This window comes from Trachypithecus francoisi, unplaced genomic scaffold, assembly GCF_009764315.1.
Source record: "Trachypithecus francoisi isolate TF-2019V2 unplaced genomic scaffold, Tfra_2.0 Lachesis_group17, whole genome shotgun sequence".
Classification (NCBI taxonomy): domain Eukaryota; kingdom Metazoa; phylum Chordata; class Mammalia; order Primates; family Cercopithecidae; genus Trachypithecus; species Trachypithecus francoisi.
The window spans coordinates 31,598,350-31,618,948 of NW_022681462.1; the positions used below are offsets into that span (position 1 = coordinate 31,598,350).

The 20,599-nt window shown below is 34.0% G+C and overlaps 1 protein-coding gene across 5 annotated transcripts in view; it reads left to right on the forward strand.

Moving 5' to 3' along the window:
- Positions 1-20,599, forward strand: part of CTNNA2 (catenin alpha 2) — a 1,168,663-nt gene that overhangs the window by 1,118,689 nt on the left and 29,375 nt on the right. For all 5 annotated transcript variants that reach the window (XM_033175260.1, XM_033175261.1, XM_033175262.1 and 2 more), the window contains 2 exons: positions 6,011-6,116; positions 10,090-10,224. In XM_033175260.1, coding sequence (XP_033031151.1) covers positions 6,011-6,116; positions 10,090-10,224 — 241 coding nt within the window. The remainder of the gene's footprint in view (positions 1-6,010; positions 6,117-10,089; positions 10,225-20,599) is intronic.

A 20,599-nucleotide genomic window follows, 5' to 3' on the forward strand; every position in this document is an offset into this window, starting at 1 on the left:
AATTAGTTGAACCATTGTGGAAGACAGTGTGGTGATTACTCAAGGCTCTAGAACCAGAAATAATACCATTACTGGACATATACCCAAAGGATTATAAATCATTCTACTACAAAGACACATGCATATGTATGTTTATTGCAGCACTATTTACAATAGCATAGACTTGGAACCATCTCAAATGCCCATCAGTGATAGACTGGTTAAAGAAAATCTGGCACATAAACACGATGGAATACTATCCAGCCATAAAGAAGAATGAGGTCATGTTAATTGCAGGGACATGGATGAAGCTGGAAGCCATCATTCTCGGCAAACTAACACAGGAACAAGAAAACACTACATGTTCTCACTCGTAGTTAGGAGTTGAAAAGTGAAAACACATGGACACAGGGAGGGGAACAACACACACTGGGGCCTGTCAGGGGTTGGGGAGCAAGGGAAGGAAGAGCATTAGGACAAATAGCTAACACATGCAGGTTTTAAAACCTAGATGCCAGGTTGATAGGTGCTGCAAACTACCACGCCACATGTAAACCTATGTAACCTGTATATTCTGCACACATATCCTGGAACTTAAAAAAAAAAACTCAGAAAACTAAAAAGGGATTTACTATAGGACCCAGATATTTTGCTCTCAGACATTTATCCAGAGATATAAAAACTTGTATTTACCCCAAATCCTATACATAAACATTTACATCAGGTTTATTTGTAATAGTCCCAAACTGGAAACTACCCAAATGTCCTTCATTGGGCAAATGGTTAAGCAAACTGTGATGTCTATGCCATAGACTACTACTCAGCAATAAAAATGCGTGCAATAATTTGGATAAATCTTAAGATAATTATGCTGAGTGAAAAACAGTTATAACTCTCAAATATTGTATACTGTATGATTCCATTTAGATGGCATTCCTGACATACAATTATAAAGGTGGAGAAGAGATTCATGATTTAGGAATGTGTTAAGGATGGGTTAAATGGTATAAAGAGTATGAAGGAAACTTGTGGTAATAGTACAGTTTTATGTCTCAATTGTAGTAGTCACTTGAAGCTATACTTACACAAGTGCATAAAAAATAGTGAAAGATGAATATTCCCTATGAATTTTACCAGTATCAGTTTCCTGGTTTGCTATTGTACTGTAGTTATACAAGATATTAACATTGAGAAAGGCTGGGAGAAGAATGAATAGGACATTTCTATACATATCTTTGAATTTCCTCAATATCTATAATATTTCAAAATAAAAAGTTAAAAATAGAAGACAGAATTAAATAAATCTAGTTCCTCAGTCACACTAGCCATCTTTTAAGTGTCCTGTAATTACATGTAGCTAATGACTCCATATTGGATAGTGCAGAGTTATAGAATGCCCATCATTACAGAAATTCTGTTAACATTGCTACAGACACTCGAATGTCTGAAGGAGCTTTAGAATTCACTTGAAACCTATTCAATGATAGCATTAAAAGAAAATGCTACCCTTGCTACATAAGCCAAATTCAAGGTCTTCTCTTTTAAAGATATTAGTTATTACTCCACAGTTATTCCTCAACTACCAGTAAGGGCAGCCACACCATCTGTTATGTAAGCAAAAGGAAATGAGTAACTTTGGTCCCCCACCCCCAGAAATGGCCCGACTATTTTTTTTCTATTTCCCTTCTCTTCTGTTCACGATGTGGGGAAAGTGGGTCATGTCACTAATGTTGTGCTCATTTAAAGAAACCTGGGCCTTGGAACTTTCTTAGAAGGTGTTACATCATACTCAGAACCACATATGAGATATTCAGGATTTCCCAGATGATTCAAATAATTTTCTTCATTTTACACATGACTTTAACTGCATTTTAGTAGCTCAAATTTTCATGAATATTTAGACAATTGAATTTGGCAGTTGACAATTTTTCTCATGTTCTTTTTCTGGGTATTTTTGCATTCTGTGTTTATATTTTATAGTAATACATTTACTTATACAGAATTTAAAGATAAAAGATAATAAAATTTAAAAATAAAATTGTTTGGGAAAGGATTAACTTTTCAATGTATTGTCAAGGGACAATTGGTGACTGGTTAGAAAAATAGAGTGATTCCTATCTTACCCTATACAAAAGGCATAAACTATAGGTGGATTTAATATCTAAATATAAAAAGGAAACTTTAAAATTTTAGAATAAAATGGAAGGATATTTTTAATTACCTTGGGATAAGGAAGAGCTTCTTAAAGAATATTTGAAAAGCACAAACTATAGTATGAATGATTAATACATTTGACTACAATAAAATTAAAATTTATGTTTTTAAAAATTGTAAAAAAAGAAACCTAACATACAGCCAAGACTAGAAGTAATTTGCAATATAACAAAAGATCAGAATCCAAAATACATGAAGAGCTTAGAGAAGCAATTTAGAAAAAGAATCAATAGCAAAATATGCGAAAGATTTGAAGACAACTCGGAGAAAATATATAAATCATCAATAATGATCAATAAATGATGGAGACTCAGTCTCTTCTGTCATAACAGAAATGAAAATTCATTTTTTTTATAACCATCAGCTTGACAAGTGAATACATTTTAACATCGAAACGACTGAACATATCTGCAGAAAAATTAATATGCCACTTTCCTCCTCCTCCTGGGTTCAAGCAAACCTCTCATATCAGCCTCCAAGTAGCTGGGACTACAGGATGGTCTTGAGCCTCTGAGCTCAAGCAATCTATCAGCCTCAGCCTCCCAAAGTGCTGGGATTACAGGTGTGAGGCACCATGCCCGGCCAATATATGACTTTAATTAAAGTAACTTGTACAACTATCACCCAGCTCAAGAAACCTTCGTATACCTTTTCTAAGTCACAATACCTTTATTCTCAACTAGTTGTAACTATTACCTTGAGCTTTTTCAAGATCTGATGATAGTCTATGGGGGGGGGGGGGGGGGGGGTGGCGGGAAAGCCTTGAACTTTGTAGCATTTGCTTATGTCCATGAAGTAAATATTCCCATCGTGGCAGATTTTTAAGCTCCCAGCATTTCAGCTGGCTTGCCCAGTTCCTAAAAACCTAACAAGTAATTCTTGTATGTATGAGCCTATTCAGCACTCATGTCAATTCTGTCATTTCTTTGGGTTTCCTTCTTTTTTTTTTTTTTTCTACCTAAGTGAGCATCTTTAAATAGTTTTTCGTTGCTTCTGACAATATCAATATTATGTAACTTAATGAAATTATTTTCCTTCTGATATTCTGGAAGAGTGTTTAAATAGCATTAAGATTATCTTCTCTTTAAAGGTTTAGTTAACTCCTATAAGAAACTACCTGGATTTACTGATATTTTTCTTTCTTTTTTTTTTTTAATGAGTTCTATCTGACAACTTTCTTCCATGGAAATCAGACTCTTCCAATTTTTCAAAATCTCCTTTCTGGTCCATTTTGATAAATTCTCCTAGAAACTTATTTCTTCTGTTTTCACGTTTATTTACATATATTTGAGAAAGCAGCTTTATGATACTTTTTTTTTTTTTTTTTTTTTTTTTTTTTTTTTTTTGCTTTTCTAAGATTATTGCTCTCTTCTAAGGTTACTGCTCTCTTCTTTTTTACGTTTGGATATTTTTCTCCTATTTTTTTCTTGATAGCATTCTAAATATATTTTCTATATCTTTTTGGTTTAGAGTTAGTTTTAGGATTTATTCATAACTTCTAGTGTTTTGTTTTCTGACTCATTGATCTGTTTGTAATTTTATTAGTTTTTCCCAACCTCTTCTTTCTGAATTCTTGAGCCATCTATTTAATCAGTGTTTTTTGTAACTTGCGTATTAATGTATAGAGTTAAGGCTACTTGTTTTTCTCTGAGCATGTTACTTTACATTCTTCAGAATGAATCATATTTAGCAAAAAGTGTACTAAATTGTGATTTAGGACACATAGACTTCGTTCCTGTTTCTCTCTGTGCATAGCAGTGTCATTTGGGCATGTTATTTTGTCTTTCTCCCTAGTTTTCAGCTTCCCCAAGTAGAAAATGAGAAAATATTTGATCTCATAACTTCTATTTTGCTTTCTAATTTTATGAAATATACCCTCATACCCAGGTTGCGACTCCAAGAATTTGAATTGAGTCTACAACGTGAATTCTAAAGTCTCAAACTTTTTTTTCCTAACATACTAGTAAGTCTATGAACTGTAGTCTCTGGTGTAATCAAAACGACATGCTTCTTTTCATTCTTTGTCTACAAAATGAGGTCCTGAGCATCAAGCAGATGCTGCAGGGTCTACATAGACATTCTTCACTAACTTGGAACATTTTGTCAGAACCAATCAGCTGTTGGAAGTTACTATGGAAGGTTCATGAGGAAGCATTTTCCAAGATACTTTGAAATTCTTGAAATACACAATCGTTAGCAATGCAAAATCAAACAGAATGCAGTCTTATTGAGTGGGTTAAGATGAAGTTACAACAAATATTGTGTCAGAGTAAACATCAGAAAATAGATTTTCTAAGGTCTAGAAGTTAGAAATATGAATAACGAGGATATTATTAAACATGGACAGATTCTGTATCCAAGCTTTCCTTAAAAAATAAGAACAATTTATTTTGTGCTAATAAAAATATGTTAGGGAATAGCAAACAGATTGTCACAGAATCTTTAACTCATCCGTATTACATAAAATTCACATGTGAAATTACTCTCTGTGTTTTAAAATCTAAATAGCACTGCAAAATCAAAGTACTTTGTGGAAGAGTTAACGTCACTACAACAAAATGAAATACCTTAAGTTGTGTGTCTGTCTCTGTATTTAAATATTAATACAAACCCAGTATATTTTACTTACTAATGTAGAAAAATCCAAGAAGGGGAATTAGTAGAGAAATTGAACAAAATATCATTCATTTACATTAGTTTACTGAGAGACATTTTGTCTTCTGTTTTATAAAATGTTATTATGTAACAATAGCAATCATTGCCCTTTCTGTATAACCCTACACGGTCTAAATAAAGGTCTAAATAAATCACTTCTGAATAGTTTTTCTGTACAGTTCACCACATTTCTAACTATAGGAATGTAATCTTGCAGCCTTAAAAAACACGTTGATTTTTATGCACATAAAGAGACCAGGTTAATGAATGATGCTAAAAAATGATAAACATAATTTATGCTTTACCTCTCACAAAAAGGGAAAGAAAAGTTGTGTTACATGCCACATTTTGTTTAAAGATTTATGATGTAGTGTAATTTCCATTTCCCTTATAATAAATATTTAAAAGACATATTAAACACTTCACCTAATTGCAAACCTTATATGAAAATATTAGGGTGATGGTTTGGAAGCACAAAAACATTTACTGTCACTCTGTGCTTTGTACGTTCTTTCATAAATCAGTACTGGAAGCACACAAGCCAACAAAACTCTGAAATTCTGGCCAAACAGTTCCCAGTTATGTGCAAGAGATCATTGCTTCTCAAAATGCCAAACTGGACTTAAAATTTAAATAATAGAATATAAAATGCTGGACATAATTAGGAAGATAATGCATGTGCATGTATTTTGGCTAGACTCTGCTTAAAATTTTGAATATTTTCCTTATGACCTGTATAAGCTTGGGTAAGTTACCTAGATCATTTTGGGCTCACTGCATTTTCTAAATGGGAGTGATGATACCTACTTTGTAGAGTTGTTATAAAGTCAAAATAAGGTAGCTGTACAACAGTTTTTGGTACATGGTAAGCAACTATAAAATTTTCATTTCTCTTGTGATGATCATCTTTTATAACCAGCCATTGTTTAAAAATACAGAACTTAATGTAAAAGATAAAATGTGAACATGCACATAAAAATATGGGAAAATATTTCCAAAAAATGACTTAACATAGAAACTAGAGTTAAGAAAATATTCAGAATTAGACTAATGTGGCCAGTGCCAAATAAAATACAACACTAGACTCCTGGACAACGGATACAGTAGGTTGGTCTCTTTCCCATCAAGTGGATGTCTAATTATGTTGTATATGTTGTTTCAGAGGCAAAGGCCCATTGAAAAATACATCTGATGTCATTAATGCTGCCAAGAAAATTGCCGAAGCAGGTTCTCGAATGGACAAATTAGCCCGCGCTGTGGCTGATCAGGTAATAGAAGAGGGAAGAGTGGGCACATGCTGAGTGGAATCACTAATTAGAGCTTGGGTTTTGTAATTAGTTTTATGCACCCTATAAAATGCCTCTGAGGAATGAATCAGAGGGGAGAATCACTGATATTTTACACACTGGTATCTGACTCTCCTGACACTGTGCTGGTGGCAAAGGTAGATTTAGCTCTGGAGAGAATGCTAAGGCTTCTAACCAAAATTCCTTGAGAAAGAAGAACACATTACTTAGGAGACATCAGCCCTTGAAGAGTCATGGATTGTCCCAGCCTTCCCCATTGAGAAAGGCAGTACTGCATAATGAAGGGGGGAAAAGCAGATTTTTAAATTTTCATTGTTGGGCTCTTGGTTTAAATATATTTTTAGAGATTCCTACATAATGCCCTCTTTTGTTTACTTCATGGTACTTATCACATTTAAAAATATATATATTTAATTCATTGCTTTACTTTATTTTTCTGTCGCCCCCAGGAAATTTAGATTGCACATTTTAACTGACTGACAGAATGAATAAAGGAGAGAAAAGAGCAACCTGTCTTGTGGTCAGGGAACTGAATTAGCAGAGCTTTAGGGATGTGATGGGTCATGATTTGATGGTTTAAGAAGTTGTCAAGGACTCTTTCAGGACCAGAATGGAAACTGGGGGTAGCACAGTCAGGGACATTTGGAGATCAAAGGGCAGAAACAAGTTGTGGAATTTGGGAGAACATCATGTTTTTAAATATAGAAAGAAGAAAGTAGAACTTCACCTTTTGTTATTTAATATGGATCTTACTCTAATGATACTCTTCATAATTCATAATAACTTATGCTCCACCATAAATGGGATTATTCCACATGATCAAGAACCTTCAGATTTCAGCCTTATTATAACCCAGACTCAGAGGCATCAGAGATAAATGAAATTCTCAAGAATATCTCTTAATGCTTTCAAACCAAACTAGGATATACATTAAAAGAGTCCTGACCTTGAATGTTTATTTCCATACTTTTCTTTTTATTTGGCTTGAATGGGAACTTTAAAATTCTATTCTAAATGTCTTGTTGCAATTATAGTCCATTTCTTGTAAGAGTGTGTTAGGTAGTAGACTTTTCCAGGTAACTAACTATTGATTATCCCTATAAGCAACAGTGGTTTACAGTTGGAACCACTTCAGATGGATTGTATCAAAAATATAAGTTTTGGAAATAAAATATTATATATACTATTATCTACATGGAAATATTAACATGAATTTGCTTAGTATACTGCAGTACGTTGATGCAAGCTGGAGATATTGAAAGAGAATTGCATCCTTCTCCATATATGGCTCTAGTCTCTGATGATCTGATGATTTCTGAGTCTTTGTGTTGCTTATTATAGTTTTCCTCCCTCATTCCTACATATAAGGGTTGCTCCTCTAAATACTTACTGCCTCGGCATCCCAGGCTCTAACATCCTTCATTCAAGTCAATACCAAATTCACACATCTTGTAAAGGCTGAGAAAACAAAACAAACAAAACCCCAGATGACTTTACTATCAGGATTGCACCTAAGAGTCAATGAATTCTCATTTCAATTTTATTTTACATATAAGATGGCTAATCCAAGAAATTTTTTTGACTTTTGACTTTTGGAGAAACACTTATTGGTTGAGATAACTCAAGTACTACGATAATTTGAGAACCTCTCACAGTTTGTAGGAGTCGAGTGTTAACCCATTGCTATTGCCTAATTTCAGGGCAATATCAACCATGAGTCTTCACAGCATAAACTGAGGTTTTTTTTTTTTTTTTTGACAGACTTCCGTAAGTATTCCAGAAAGTTCATGTAAAGAAAGGAAGAGACAATGAATTTACTTGAAAATATGCATACAAAAAAATAACCAACTAGAAAAGGCCACGTTCTTTTTCTGCAAATGTTGAGAAGAGTTCCGATGTGTAGAGTGACCAGAAATTGACTACCCACCAATTTGCTAGGAAGGACTTCTTGGGAGTGAAAATGAATGGAGTTTGAGTGGCTGTTTCGTTATACTTTAAATCTCAATGGCGAAAAGTATTTCTCGGCATCTTCAGGCCCCTCAAGTTCAATAGCTTTGGTTGTGACTTTTGTTTTTGATTTTACCTTTTTGGGCTTTCATTTTCAACTAACTGTGCAACCTGAAGCATAACTAAAAACAGTTGATATGTGAAAAACACATCAAACACTCAAACACACACACACACATCCCAGGATACTAAATTTATTTTGAGATTAAGTGACAGAGTATTTAAATGCTATTTCACAGTGACTCAAACAGATGAAGTTTAAACCTAACCCTCTTTGTGGCATTATTATTGTCATTAGCTGTGAAATAACTTGCAATTTTTGATAAAGAAATCTTTTATTCAGAAAAATGTTATCAAATGCTGCACCTATTTCCATGATTTAGGAGTTACTTTTCTTGATTCATCATGCCTTTTTAAATGTGTATTTTAACTACTTTGGTTTAAATAATAGAATAGAATGAGTATTACCAAGGACTGGATTAATTATATTTATTTTGCCAGAAAATATTTTATAAACATTGGAGATATGCATGCCATATAAACTTTTTACGGACTGTTGCATTTCTAATTACTGTTCCATTGAGATAGAACTCTGTTTAATTTGCTGCAAGGTATTTGTATCAAAAGCCTTGTCAGCCCTCTGGGGAGATATCATTTTAATGTTAATTCCTTTCTGTGTATGGGTCCCTGGAGTGGGATAAATATTACAGTATGAAGTACTTGTAAGAAGCTAAAAACAGTCTCTGTGGAATTCTTTCTTGATAAATGCAGTTAGTGAAAAAATACCACAATGGTAAGTGTTAAATATAAAAAATATCCCTTTATCGTTTATTCAATAGATGGTTATATGTAATCACTGGCTTTACAGTATTGATAAAAGAATTTCCTTTCTTGAGCTTGAGGGAAACTTAGAGTCTTTCTCCCATCCTCTTATTCTAAATAGCATACTTTAGTTGTGGTTGTAGGTACTTATTTCTTACAGTATCAAGGATTTGGTGATTTTATATCCTTTACAAGTGCCAAATTGATAAGAACAATTAAATGACCTGGAAGTAGCTCAAGCTGAACCTTTGATAGCAAAAGAAATATACAGGTATCTCAATTCCTCAGTAGCCATTGGCACTGGAGCCTCAGAAATGTTTTCAGGAGTCACGTAAACGTCTCTAGAAGTGTTCAGCCAAGCCCTGTGTGTGCCTGATGGACACCCGCCTACTTTGGTCATAATGAAAATTCAGACTTCTTAGCCAGAGTTAACTCTGGTGCATCCATTAAAGGACTCTGTTGCTACTCTTGCAAACTTCTTTCAGCTGGCTTCAAATAATTCTATCAAATTTGTTTTTCTTACAGTGGTCATGAACCATTTCAGTCTCTCACTTAAAGGCAGGTTATTTTGTTGCTTAAAGTTTGATAAATATTAAATTCCAAAAAGTGTAATAAACTTTTTCATAAATGAATGATACATTTATTAAAGAATCAAATGAAACGAATTGATTTTCTTCTGCCGACGGACTGGATTGAAACTGTCCCCTATGCTTGGCAGAGACTGCCACACAAAGTGATTTACTTCTAGCATCCTTTGGTCCTCTGCATTAAAATAACATTTCACATAGTGAAAGTTGAAGAAAAATGTAAAATATTTAGGTTTCTTTAGAGTTTAGAAGATAGCAGGTAAAAATACTCAAACATGTATAGAAGTCCCAATAAGACTTTCTGGAATATCTTCGATATTCTTCTGATACAATTTTATTAAAGTAGAACCAACCATTCTAAACTACAGTCTGTGGCCTTTCTAAAATGCCTGTGAAGTTAAATGAATGTAATTAAGGTATATGACACTGAAACCTTTTCTTCCTGCAGCTTTTCTACAACAAATGTTAGAAACTGAAGAATACTTACTAATCAAGATCACTCTTTTAATGTTTTATAGTGTCCTGATTCAGCATGTAAGCAGGATTTATTAGCCTACCTTCAACGAATTGCCTTGTATTGTCATCAGCTTAATATCTGCAGCAAGGTGAAGGCAGAAGTGCAGAATCTGGGAGGAGAGCTCATTGTGTCAGGGGTAAGCTGGACTTGGGCTTCACAATGTAAAGTTCCCACTGTTGTACTTCCAAGGCAAACATTCTTGGCAACAGTACTGCTAAAAACACCAATCTACAATGATTTATAGGGAGGTTTTTTTTTTTTTAATATTATCACCATTATTCCAGACCTTACAATAACTCACAAAGAGCAATTTGATTTTCCAATTACCCTGTGTTTATTCTAGCCTTGTAAAATCTCCATTCTTCACAAGAAAACTAATTTTGTAGTCTGGAAACTCATTGCCAAGCTGTGACTATTACAATTATTTGGGGCTTTTGTATATTTACTCATTGTGAGTCTACTTTCTTTTGTTAGTACTAGAATTTTCATTCTCTGTTCGGGAGCCAGACTCTCTATGTGTGGATTGTGTTCACATGTTAGAGACGATGAAAACAATAGGAATTCATTCATCAGGTTCCAATGCATACTAGGTTATCAGTAACCCTTGAAAGCCAGAAGATGTTTGAGTTTAATACAGGTTGATGTGCTGTTGCCAAAAACTAACATAATTGTCAAACACTAACAATTATATATTCTTTGCTCAATCACTCCAGTGTTTCGTTTCTCATGAAAATATAATTATCTAGTCCATTTTTGTCAAATTCCTAGAAATAAGTTCAATGAATATTTAGAAGAATCACAATTTCTTGGCAAGATTTCCAAATATGTGTTGAGGTTCTTCACCTTGGCTTCTTCTCCTCCCTCAACCCCTTTCTCTCAACGCAGGGCGCCATTTGTTGCAAATTATTTGCAAGTCCAGAAATGTGGCTTTGACATCTTAGTTCTTTTCCCAGTCAGACATGATGCTACCATTTCAAGTGAGTAATTACAGGCACATAATATGATCAGCATGGTGAATACCTTATGAAAATCCGACTAATCACAAAGCTCAGTTCTTCCTGAAGCCATTTTTGGAAATTTAGAAGTTTGGCCATTTGGTAAAAATATGTGGACAAATCATTCTTGAACCCAAATATTTTTGTCCCCATATTGTTTGAGTTGCAGAAAACATAGCTGGGAAAAGAACTGATCTGGCTTGCATAGAGACACCATCTGGAAAGCCTGTTTCATGCAGTCCCACCTAGAGCCCTGTAAATTGGCTATTTTGTGCCTCTTCCCAAAGCACAGTCACCTCTTTGCATTTCCAACATGATCCTGCTTCAACATTCTTCAACAACCAAGAGCAATCTGTCTTGCAATGTGTCCTTTCTGCCAAGCTGGTAATTACCAAGATTCTCTCGCCAAGAAGTGATCAAATCATCGCATCTTCCTTGCTGCCTTTCTTATCTTCAGCCTTGATGGTATAGTTTCCCATACCACTCAGCTTTCATGTCCATCTGTATATAGCCCCTGTGGAACTGAGTGCTTTTTGTTCAGCTTGCCTTGTGTGCTTTTATTTGTTACTTTCTAATCTTATTATTTACGTGGATGCGCAAAGCATCTTTGTGGATCTCAGACTCCACAACCTCATCTGGGCAATTTTTACTACCAGAGCCGCTCTCCATCATCCTCTCAGTACCCATTGTTTGTCACTGCCTCCAAAGCTTCATTGCCATTGTATTTTCCTCATTTAGATGTAGTCCAAACCATCACTGGCTTTTATCACTTGCACTGTTGGCTTTTATAGAGGTGTTTGAGATTGGGAACACCATCAAAAAGCCTGTTTCCTTCTTTGAGTCTTGTTGGCACAGTTCATAAATCCTTGCATGGGAGAAGGCTTCTTTTAGAAGAATGTTGTACCACTTGATAATAATTCTAAGGCAAATGCATTATAAAAAGTTTGCTATATATGCTCAGTCATGGGCCTGCTCTTGGCTTCCTCATGATTTATTCCAAGCTTGATTGCTGTTTGGTGCCACACCTACATCTGTAGTCTGCTGTCTTTGCCAATTCTGCCTCCATCTTATTCTTCATGCTCCTTCACTGATGGCCAATGAAGAAAAAAAAAAAAAATGAATATGCTTACTGTGCAAAATAGCCACAAATGACTGCTTTCAAAGTTCTGAAAGAGTCAAGAATGGGAGACCCCATACACACACATTTTCAATGATTTTGCCAAGAAAGTTACACCCTTTTATTTTGTCACATGGCATGGCAAAGTTGCTGTTTTTTTCTTTTCCAGGAGAAGCCATCATAGTTTAACGTACAATCAAAAAAGAAATACTTAAATCTTCTTTCTTTTTTCCCTGTGTTTATACACATGGGATTCAAAGCCATGGCTTTTCTGAAATGTATGAAAGCCCCCAGGAAAGTTACATTTGTTAGAAGTCAACCTCTCTACCAAAGCAATGAGATTCGGACGTATTATTTCCATTTTGCCAAGAAAAGTGATTTTGATGTCAAAACAGAGAGTCACATTTTTAGTCTTATGCTGGCATGATGAACATACGTTAAGCAAAATGCACAATTATGTCTTATGTCAGCGTGTTTTTGTTTTATGTGATTCTATGTATACAAACTGAGAAAGGCCTCTTGTGTTGTGTCTGCTTTTGGCTTGAGAGGTGGGGACAGATAATTCAACAGGTCTTGGAGGAGAATGTATACTAAAGCTCTCCAGGCATCATGATGGTGAACTACAGAAATAAAGCAGTGCAGGATGTGTGCCTATGTATGCTCATCCACTCAACTGCTATCTAAGAAATACCATTGGTTTTCTACCTGGCAATTAGGTTTTTTTTGTCATTGGCCTAAACCTGTCTCAGTAACCAAAAGGTGATATTCTTCTTAAAGTAGAAAATGCATGTGTGAGCCAATTCAGCTTAACCTGGTTACTAAGGGAGTAATGGAAAAGAAAAAATATGATAGAATTGTTAAAGTGAAAGTAGAGGTAACTGAGCTCCAGAAGATTAAACAGTCTATAAACTGGCTTTATTTATTTGCTTAGTTTAATGTTTGATTAAATTCTTAAGCCAGTTTACAGGCTTTTTGAAAAAGAAGAATAGTGAAAGCAGAAAGAAAGAAAGAGGGGAGGAGAGAAGAGAAGAGGCATAAAGGAAGAAGGTTGAAGAAAAGAAAAAAGAGAAAGTCAAGCATAACATATCATAAATTAGTTTAGTGCAAATAATGTCCATTAAATGTGACAGCATTATCTTATGGAAGAAAAGTTAAGCTATGTATTTTTTAGTATTTAAATACTATTTTGAATTCAAATGTGTTCCAGTATCATAATATGGGTATTATCTGTATATTTAATTATCATGTTTTTGACTAATTTTTGTTTGCTAGGTTTCACAGGGTTTAATCAGCGCCTTTAAAGTTAAAAATGGAGATGTATACATGGATCTGGAAAAATAAAAATCATTCTATGACCTTTAATATTTTGTAGCTACCAAAAGATTTATACATTGCGTATGATTCTGAACAAAATTAGAATTACTAATGTAGGATTTTTAAATTATGCATACTGAATATCAAACATTCTAATAAACCTGATAGAGCCTACCTAAACTGTTTTTTAAAGTTAAAGGATAACAGGAGCCTCATTATAACAATGAAGTCAGAACATAACAGCAATAACCCTACTTTGATCAGGAATTCGATGTTCAGGAGAGACGAGGATGTAATTTATGGCCAAATCTACACAAAAATGGTTACAAATTTTAATAGATTTTATTACATATAAATGTCTTTATATTAACAAAATATTTGAATCAAGTTTGGAGGTGAGGAATGCTAGTTGCTTAAGTCCTTGGGCTGAAGGAATGAATTACTGACCTATTCCTGAGAGACTGAGAAGCTTGCCCTAATATGTACTTTTGTTCTTTGCCATTTAAATATCTCTTTTCTAAATCTGAATGCCTCTCAACTGGGTTTAGGGGAGAGGTTTGGCAAGGTGAACAAGTTATTCTTGTGACACTGGTAGGATTTGAATTGGTAGAGAACACTGGAGACTGAGGGGTCAGTTACAGTAATTCTTGTTGCCCATGTTTCACATTATTTTAAAAAATTGGACTCTAATCATAATCAACATGAATATTCATGGTATAGGTAATACATTCCTAAAAATGCTGGAAACTGATAATATTAAAACCAATTCTACCTGACACTGGCATATCTTCAAAGATGCATATGTGCATACAAACACGGAGCACAACTGATTTGACATTTACTCTTACACTCTCAACAAACCTTAGTGAAGTAGTCAGGAACTGAACAAGATTGGTAACTATACACTATCTGATCCAATACAAATTAGGGAAAAGAAAATGTGGGATATATTTTGTACAATATATATATGGTTTGTTGAGATGATAACTACATTTTATTTGAAGAGCTGTATATTCCTTTTTATTTTTAAAAAGTGCCAGTATTTTGTAATGAGCTAAAACAGCCATTGAAACAAGAATTGCATCTAATTATGTAGACCTATACATTAAGCAACCTTTTTTTCTTAATTTTTATATCTTCTATTTTGTCTATAGTCAATTCTTCATGATATCCATGGATCAAAGTGTAACAGTAATGGAAAAAATCTAAAGTGCTAGCTATTTCAATTTGGGTTTGGAAAGCATGTTAGTATTTCATTTGAACAAAAGGGTATGTGTTCTAGGAATTCATAACAGTTCAAAATAATTTTATCCAGACCTTCCATGCTTAAAGGACCTTCCCTTACATAGGAAAAGTTGCAGCGTCCAAACCTAGAGAGAGTAAGATAAAAACGAACCTCAGACTGTAAATCTGGATGTTAGGCATAGTAGAGAAATTGTGACTAAGAAAATGAAAGGAGTAGCTACCATTTACAGAATGGCAGTAGTTATTTGAATATACTTTGCTAGTAAAATGAGTTGTTGCATAATTCCATATTTTCCCCAAAACCTGTTCCCCAATATGTTGATAGTGAAACTAGTACCATTTAAATTCTGATTCCTGCATTATGCCTTCCTTAGTTACATTCATACTAGTATGAATGGTCATTGATTTCTGCACAACCCAAATTATAGACACCCTCAGAGGGAAATAACTTTTATATGGTTTTTCACTGAACATTCATTTCCCCAGAGTTTTAAAAGTGACAGTTTACCAATTCAAGACTGTTATTTTTGGAAGAAATGGGAAATTAATAGGAATTTTAATAAGAAAAGTAAAAGTTTCTTTGGGTGCTGGGCATCATGGAAAGCTTTGTGTCTTTTGCACTGCACCTGTATATGTTCTCTGAATTCAAACAGTCCTGTACAAAGGAGTCTGGTATACTGCTCCACTATAGGAAGTGGCTCTTCAGTTACATTTTCTGTGATGGTCACCCTAAACTTACCAATATTATCACTTATGGCCATTTTAAAAAATCAGTTATTCATTGATGTAATTAAAGCAGTTGGTTATCTAATGGAATTGTTTAATGCATAGAGAAATATTATGTTCCAATGTACTCATTTTAAAATAAGAAAACATACCGTGTTGTGGCAAAGCTAGGATGCAAATCAAGCAAGTAACTCTTCTTACCTTACCTGGAGATGTGGATTGACCTTACTTCGATCTACTCTATGGATTGATTTGATTGTGACACCTAAACTTGTGGGCTGAGGAGTAATTTCTGTTTTAGTTTGGGGGCATTACTGCTTGTAAGAGTAGAAGTTAGTAGCTTTAAGAAGAGTGTGCCCTGAGATATCAGTGCCATTACTTGTCATTCAATCAGCAAAACTTCATTCTTTGGGTCTTAGAATTTTTAAGTTTTGAGATGCTCTAATTAAAAGAAGAAAAGTAAATAATTGACAACTTAATTTATTATCAATTAACGCCTTAGATTACAGGTAATGTTCAGAGAATGATTTAGTAGCTAATTAGCAGTAATACTTTGTGAAAACTTGGAAATTGGACACAAGGGAGGTACCTGGATGAGGGGAGGTGATTGCATATACAGTTGGCCTTCTGTATCTGTGAGTTCTATATCTGAGAATGCTTCCAACCTGAGATTGAAAATATTTGGAAAAAAACAAAAGTAACAATACAGCAATAAAAATAGTACAGATAAAACACAATATAGTATTTATATAATATTTATATAACATTTGCATTAGAATAGGTATAAGTAATCTAGAGAGGATTTAAACTGTACGGGAGGATGTGTGTAGGTCACATGTAAATACTATGACATTTTATATCAGAGACTTGAGCATCCTTGAATTCTGGTATCTGCTAGGGTCCTAGAACCAATCCCCCATGGATACCAAGGGATGACTGTGTCTTGGAATATCTGCAAAACCCAGACACAGCTATTTAAGAAGTACTATTTTATAAAGCTTCCCCATAAGACATATCCTAATTTTGATTACTTGTTCATATATGAGAATGGTCTGATTTTTTAAAAAATAATTTTAAAATACTACTTCAAATGATGTTTCAAATAATTATTGTTTTGAGAAGTATCTTAAAAGCCACCCTCTCCCCAGTTTTGAACCAGTTTTGGATCTGTAAGAGCAAATCCAGACATACCTGTTTCCTGACATTGAACCAAATAATTATGGGAAGACAAAGTGTTGAGTGAAGACCTTTATTTAGAAATGGTGTCTGTAAATTCAAACCCTGTAAACACTTGAATTTTTCAGCTCTAGTCAAGAAACAGATTATTTAGAATTGGTTACTTAAATCCATTGTGATTTTTTTTCCTTGTTTCTCCTGGGGCTTACCCCAGGAATTCCTGGACTGAAGTCTGTTCAAGAAAAAAGTTAATATGTGAACAAGGTGATATAATATGAAGAGGTAAAAGAGAGAATGGATATTAAAATCATATGCTAAGATTATCTGGGGATTTTGTCATTGATTTTACACATCTTTCCATTACCTTAGCTGGTTAAAAATAAAGAAGATAGAATCCACAGCAAAACAGAGTCAGGATATTTTTATTCAGCACTAGTTTTGATAACATTTTGACAATAATATTTTTCTTAAAATAGATCAATGTTTCTGTAAGTTGTTTCTAATTTCCAATGGCAAACAGAGATTCAAAGAGTTGCATTTAGTTCTTGTTCACATAAGAATATTTTCTGATTCACTTAATTCAACATTTCTATTGCATCCCTACTATGTAAAAGGCATGGTGATATATTTTGGTTGAGTTGGGGAATTTAAAGTCTCTTTATCTCTAATACCAAATAATTTTCATGAAAAGGATAATTTTTTCTGTCCATTGTGTTTTTATTAGACTGTATAGTCTATGTTTGTTTTTTCCATTTAGTTTCTCAGCTTACTGAAATAGGGTTTTCAGCTAGAATAGCAGAGTATTGTTGATGGCTATCTCTGTGCATTCATTGTTTTCTTGGTTTACTATATTCTAGAAATAAAAGTGTGTTTAACTTACTGTCGTCTACATTCTGTCCCTGCAGATTATTTTGTCAAGTGCTTTTTCCAGCCTAATTTAAATCATTTATAAAATATGGCCTTGAGTGCAGCCCTTAGAAGAGAAATATGTGCCACTTTATGGCCCATGTATCTTACAAATAAGAAAGGTTTTGGATGGGCAATGTGGAGTTTCTTTGTTCAGATTTCTTTTACTGCATCAGAACACACTGTCTTACTCTATCTTAAATAGTAATTTTCCTTCTGGGCTATAAATATATTTCAAATACTTCATCCTAATTCTATTTTCTTGAAGGCAAGCTTTCTTAATTTAGACTTTTAATCTTTTTATCGTCAATACTGTATCTTGTTTTATTACTTTTCTCTGAATACCTTCATCTGTGCAGATGTCTTGCTGATAATGAAATTGACTGGAACTCTGGCTAGATGTCCTGTCAAATCAGAACATCCTGTCTCTTGACCTCTTTCATCCGTTTTCTTTGGTAAATCTCTTTTGCAACTGAGAATATACTGGAGAAGTTATGGTCAACATCGTCTTTTAAGAACCACGTATGTTTGTCAGCCCAAATTTCTGTATGTGAGACACTACCATAAAACAAAATCAAAACATCTCTTTATCTGAGAACTTCCAATTCGAATCTGCTGCTATCCACATTTATTGGAGCCCCTCATACTGAGGTATTTCTCTTCAATTATAACATTTTGGTCAACTTACATGAAAAAAATGCCTGACCATGTCTTCCATGATGAATGCATCTGCACATTGTTCTTTTGGAATGCCCATTTTATTCCACCTGACTTTTCTCAATCTTCTGTGCTAAGAAGCTAAACAACTTTTTTTTTTTTTAACCTCAAACATAAATTTGAGACCAGCCCTACATCTGTCTGGTCAGAATGAAATTATAACCATGACTATAATAATGGAGTCTTGACTACTGAAATCTTGCAAACACTTCATATCTTGTCTTAAAGGGCTACTTAACCATTTCTGAAATATCATGGGAAGTATGCAGCTAATCTACAGTTGGAGTAGAACTTAGTTTTCATGAAAACTGTCAAGAGGCTGGATCCTAAGATTTGGAAATTATCTAATCCTGGCATTGCATTCTATATCAAAGACAGTTTTATTATTTTAACTAATATCATAAATAAAGGCATTATTATAATATCATAATCAATCATACTAAATTCATGTAAGAGGTCAGCACAGTTGACCACTCTGCATCCTTTTGATGCAGCCTAGTTTTGCATTGGGTTCCTGAAGTCATGCTCCATTTCCAAAGAGACAATAGACAATTATAAGAAATGCCAATAGACAGTTTAAGTTCAGTTTGTTTTATTTCAATATTTTAAAAGTGTTTGACTCCATTTTTAATATCTTAATGCTGAGAGAATTGTACCATCTGTGTTGGGTAGTAAAAACTTAAGGTGTTTATTGGAAGAATGGACAATTGCATCATTAATCTTAATGACCTTTAAACTTTTTATGAGATGATCCAAATAAGTTTCTAATACGTCATAATTTTTAAAACTGAGAAATTGTGGTACATGACTAATTTATTTCCTACAATGGGAAAATCAGAAGATCCCTAACTTGTAAACCAAATGAGACTGTTATAAAAAAAATCAAAGATAAGCCAACTAGTCAATGATCCAATATGTAAAAGTGGAGAGAAAAAACATCATAGGGCCATTAATTGTAAAATCTCCCACAAAAATATAGAATATAGAATTTGAATTTAGACTTAGAATTGCTGAAAATAAAAACAATAAATGATACAGCAAGGAAAATATATGCAGAGTATCATTGCCTCCTCTGTTAAGTACAGAAAAAGTCAAATATAGGCAAAACACCCATCTTTTTATATGCAAGACTTTTTTCTTTTCTTTTGACTTTAGTTCTTTAAAGACATTCTTTAAATGTCTCTAACATTTATTTTGAAGTGAAAAATGGACGTGATGTTGCCAAATTCATAATCAGCTTGAATTTAGTAGCTTCTGTGTTTCACATTGCTCTCTAAATCTGCCAATTTTGCTTAATTTTAAATTGCAATTATTGTAATACACTAATGTATTTAGTATGCTAAGAATGACTGGCTTAGAAATAGAATTATATTGACTTAAAACAGAAAAATCCCAAATTAAGATTTTTGTTTATCTGTATATAGAAACAGGCTTTGGTTTTTATCCATTTATGATGCCATAATTTGCAAGCTATTGTTTTGAATGTCTGGGTTTCCTCAGTTTTTTCTGTGGAAAGAGATGGTTTAACTTTTCATGTATTCCGCTAGGCAGATGAAGGCCTGACTTTTTTGTGGATGGTTTCAGGATGTGCCTGCTCTTCAATAGTGTCTGTTGCTTTTATTTTGCCGTAATCAATAACTTTGAGTATTCTGTTTTTGAACTCCTAAACTTTCAGTTGAAAAAAATAGTGCTCTACATACTATTCTCATGCCTTTTCTTGTTTTCTATGAAAACTAGACTGGGTAAATGAAGCTATGACTATAGCAGAAATCGTCGAATACAAAAACATTTTGGTCAGTTGACATCACTGGGTCATGTAACTTGACCTCTGAGAGTGACAGTGCATTTTTTTATGATTGCAGAAAACTTGCCATTTGATTTTTTTGTACAGTTCTGAAGATGAACTATAACTACTACTTCTAGTTATATATTTGATACACACAGAAAAACTTCAAGATTGTCAATAATGTTCTATATTGAAAGAATCTTATGAAAGGATTCTAAAAGTAGAAAAGGGCATTGGTTGTTGGCTTATCCTTTAAATTATGCCCCTCACACAATCCATCCTTGGGTTAAAAGGAAGAGTCAAAAGAGTTGCAATTGTAGCAACAATGAATGCTTTAGTCCTTCAGTGATCCCAATGAAAGAGGTAAGTATCCCTTTAGTAGAGGACCATGTGCAGAGGTTGGATGTAGAGGACCATGTGCAGAGGCCAAAGGCTTAAGGAAGGTCACACAGCAGGGCAATGGAACTTCCAAGAAAGACATCAGGGATCCCCACATACCATTCCAGGCTTTAAGAGCTACAGCCCTTGC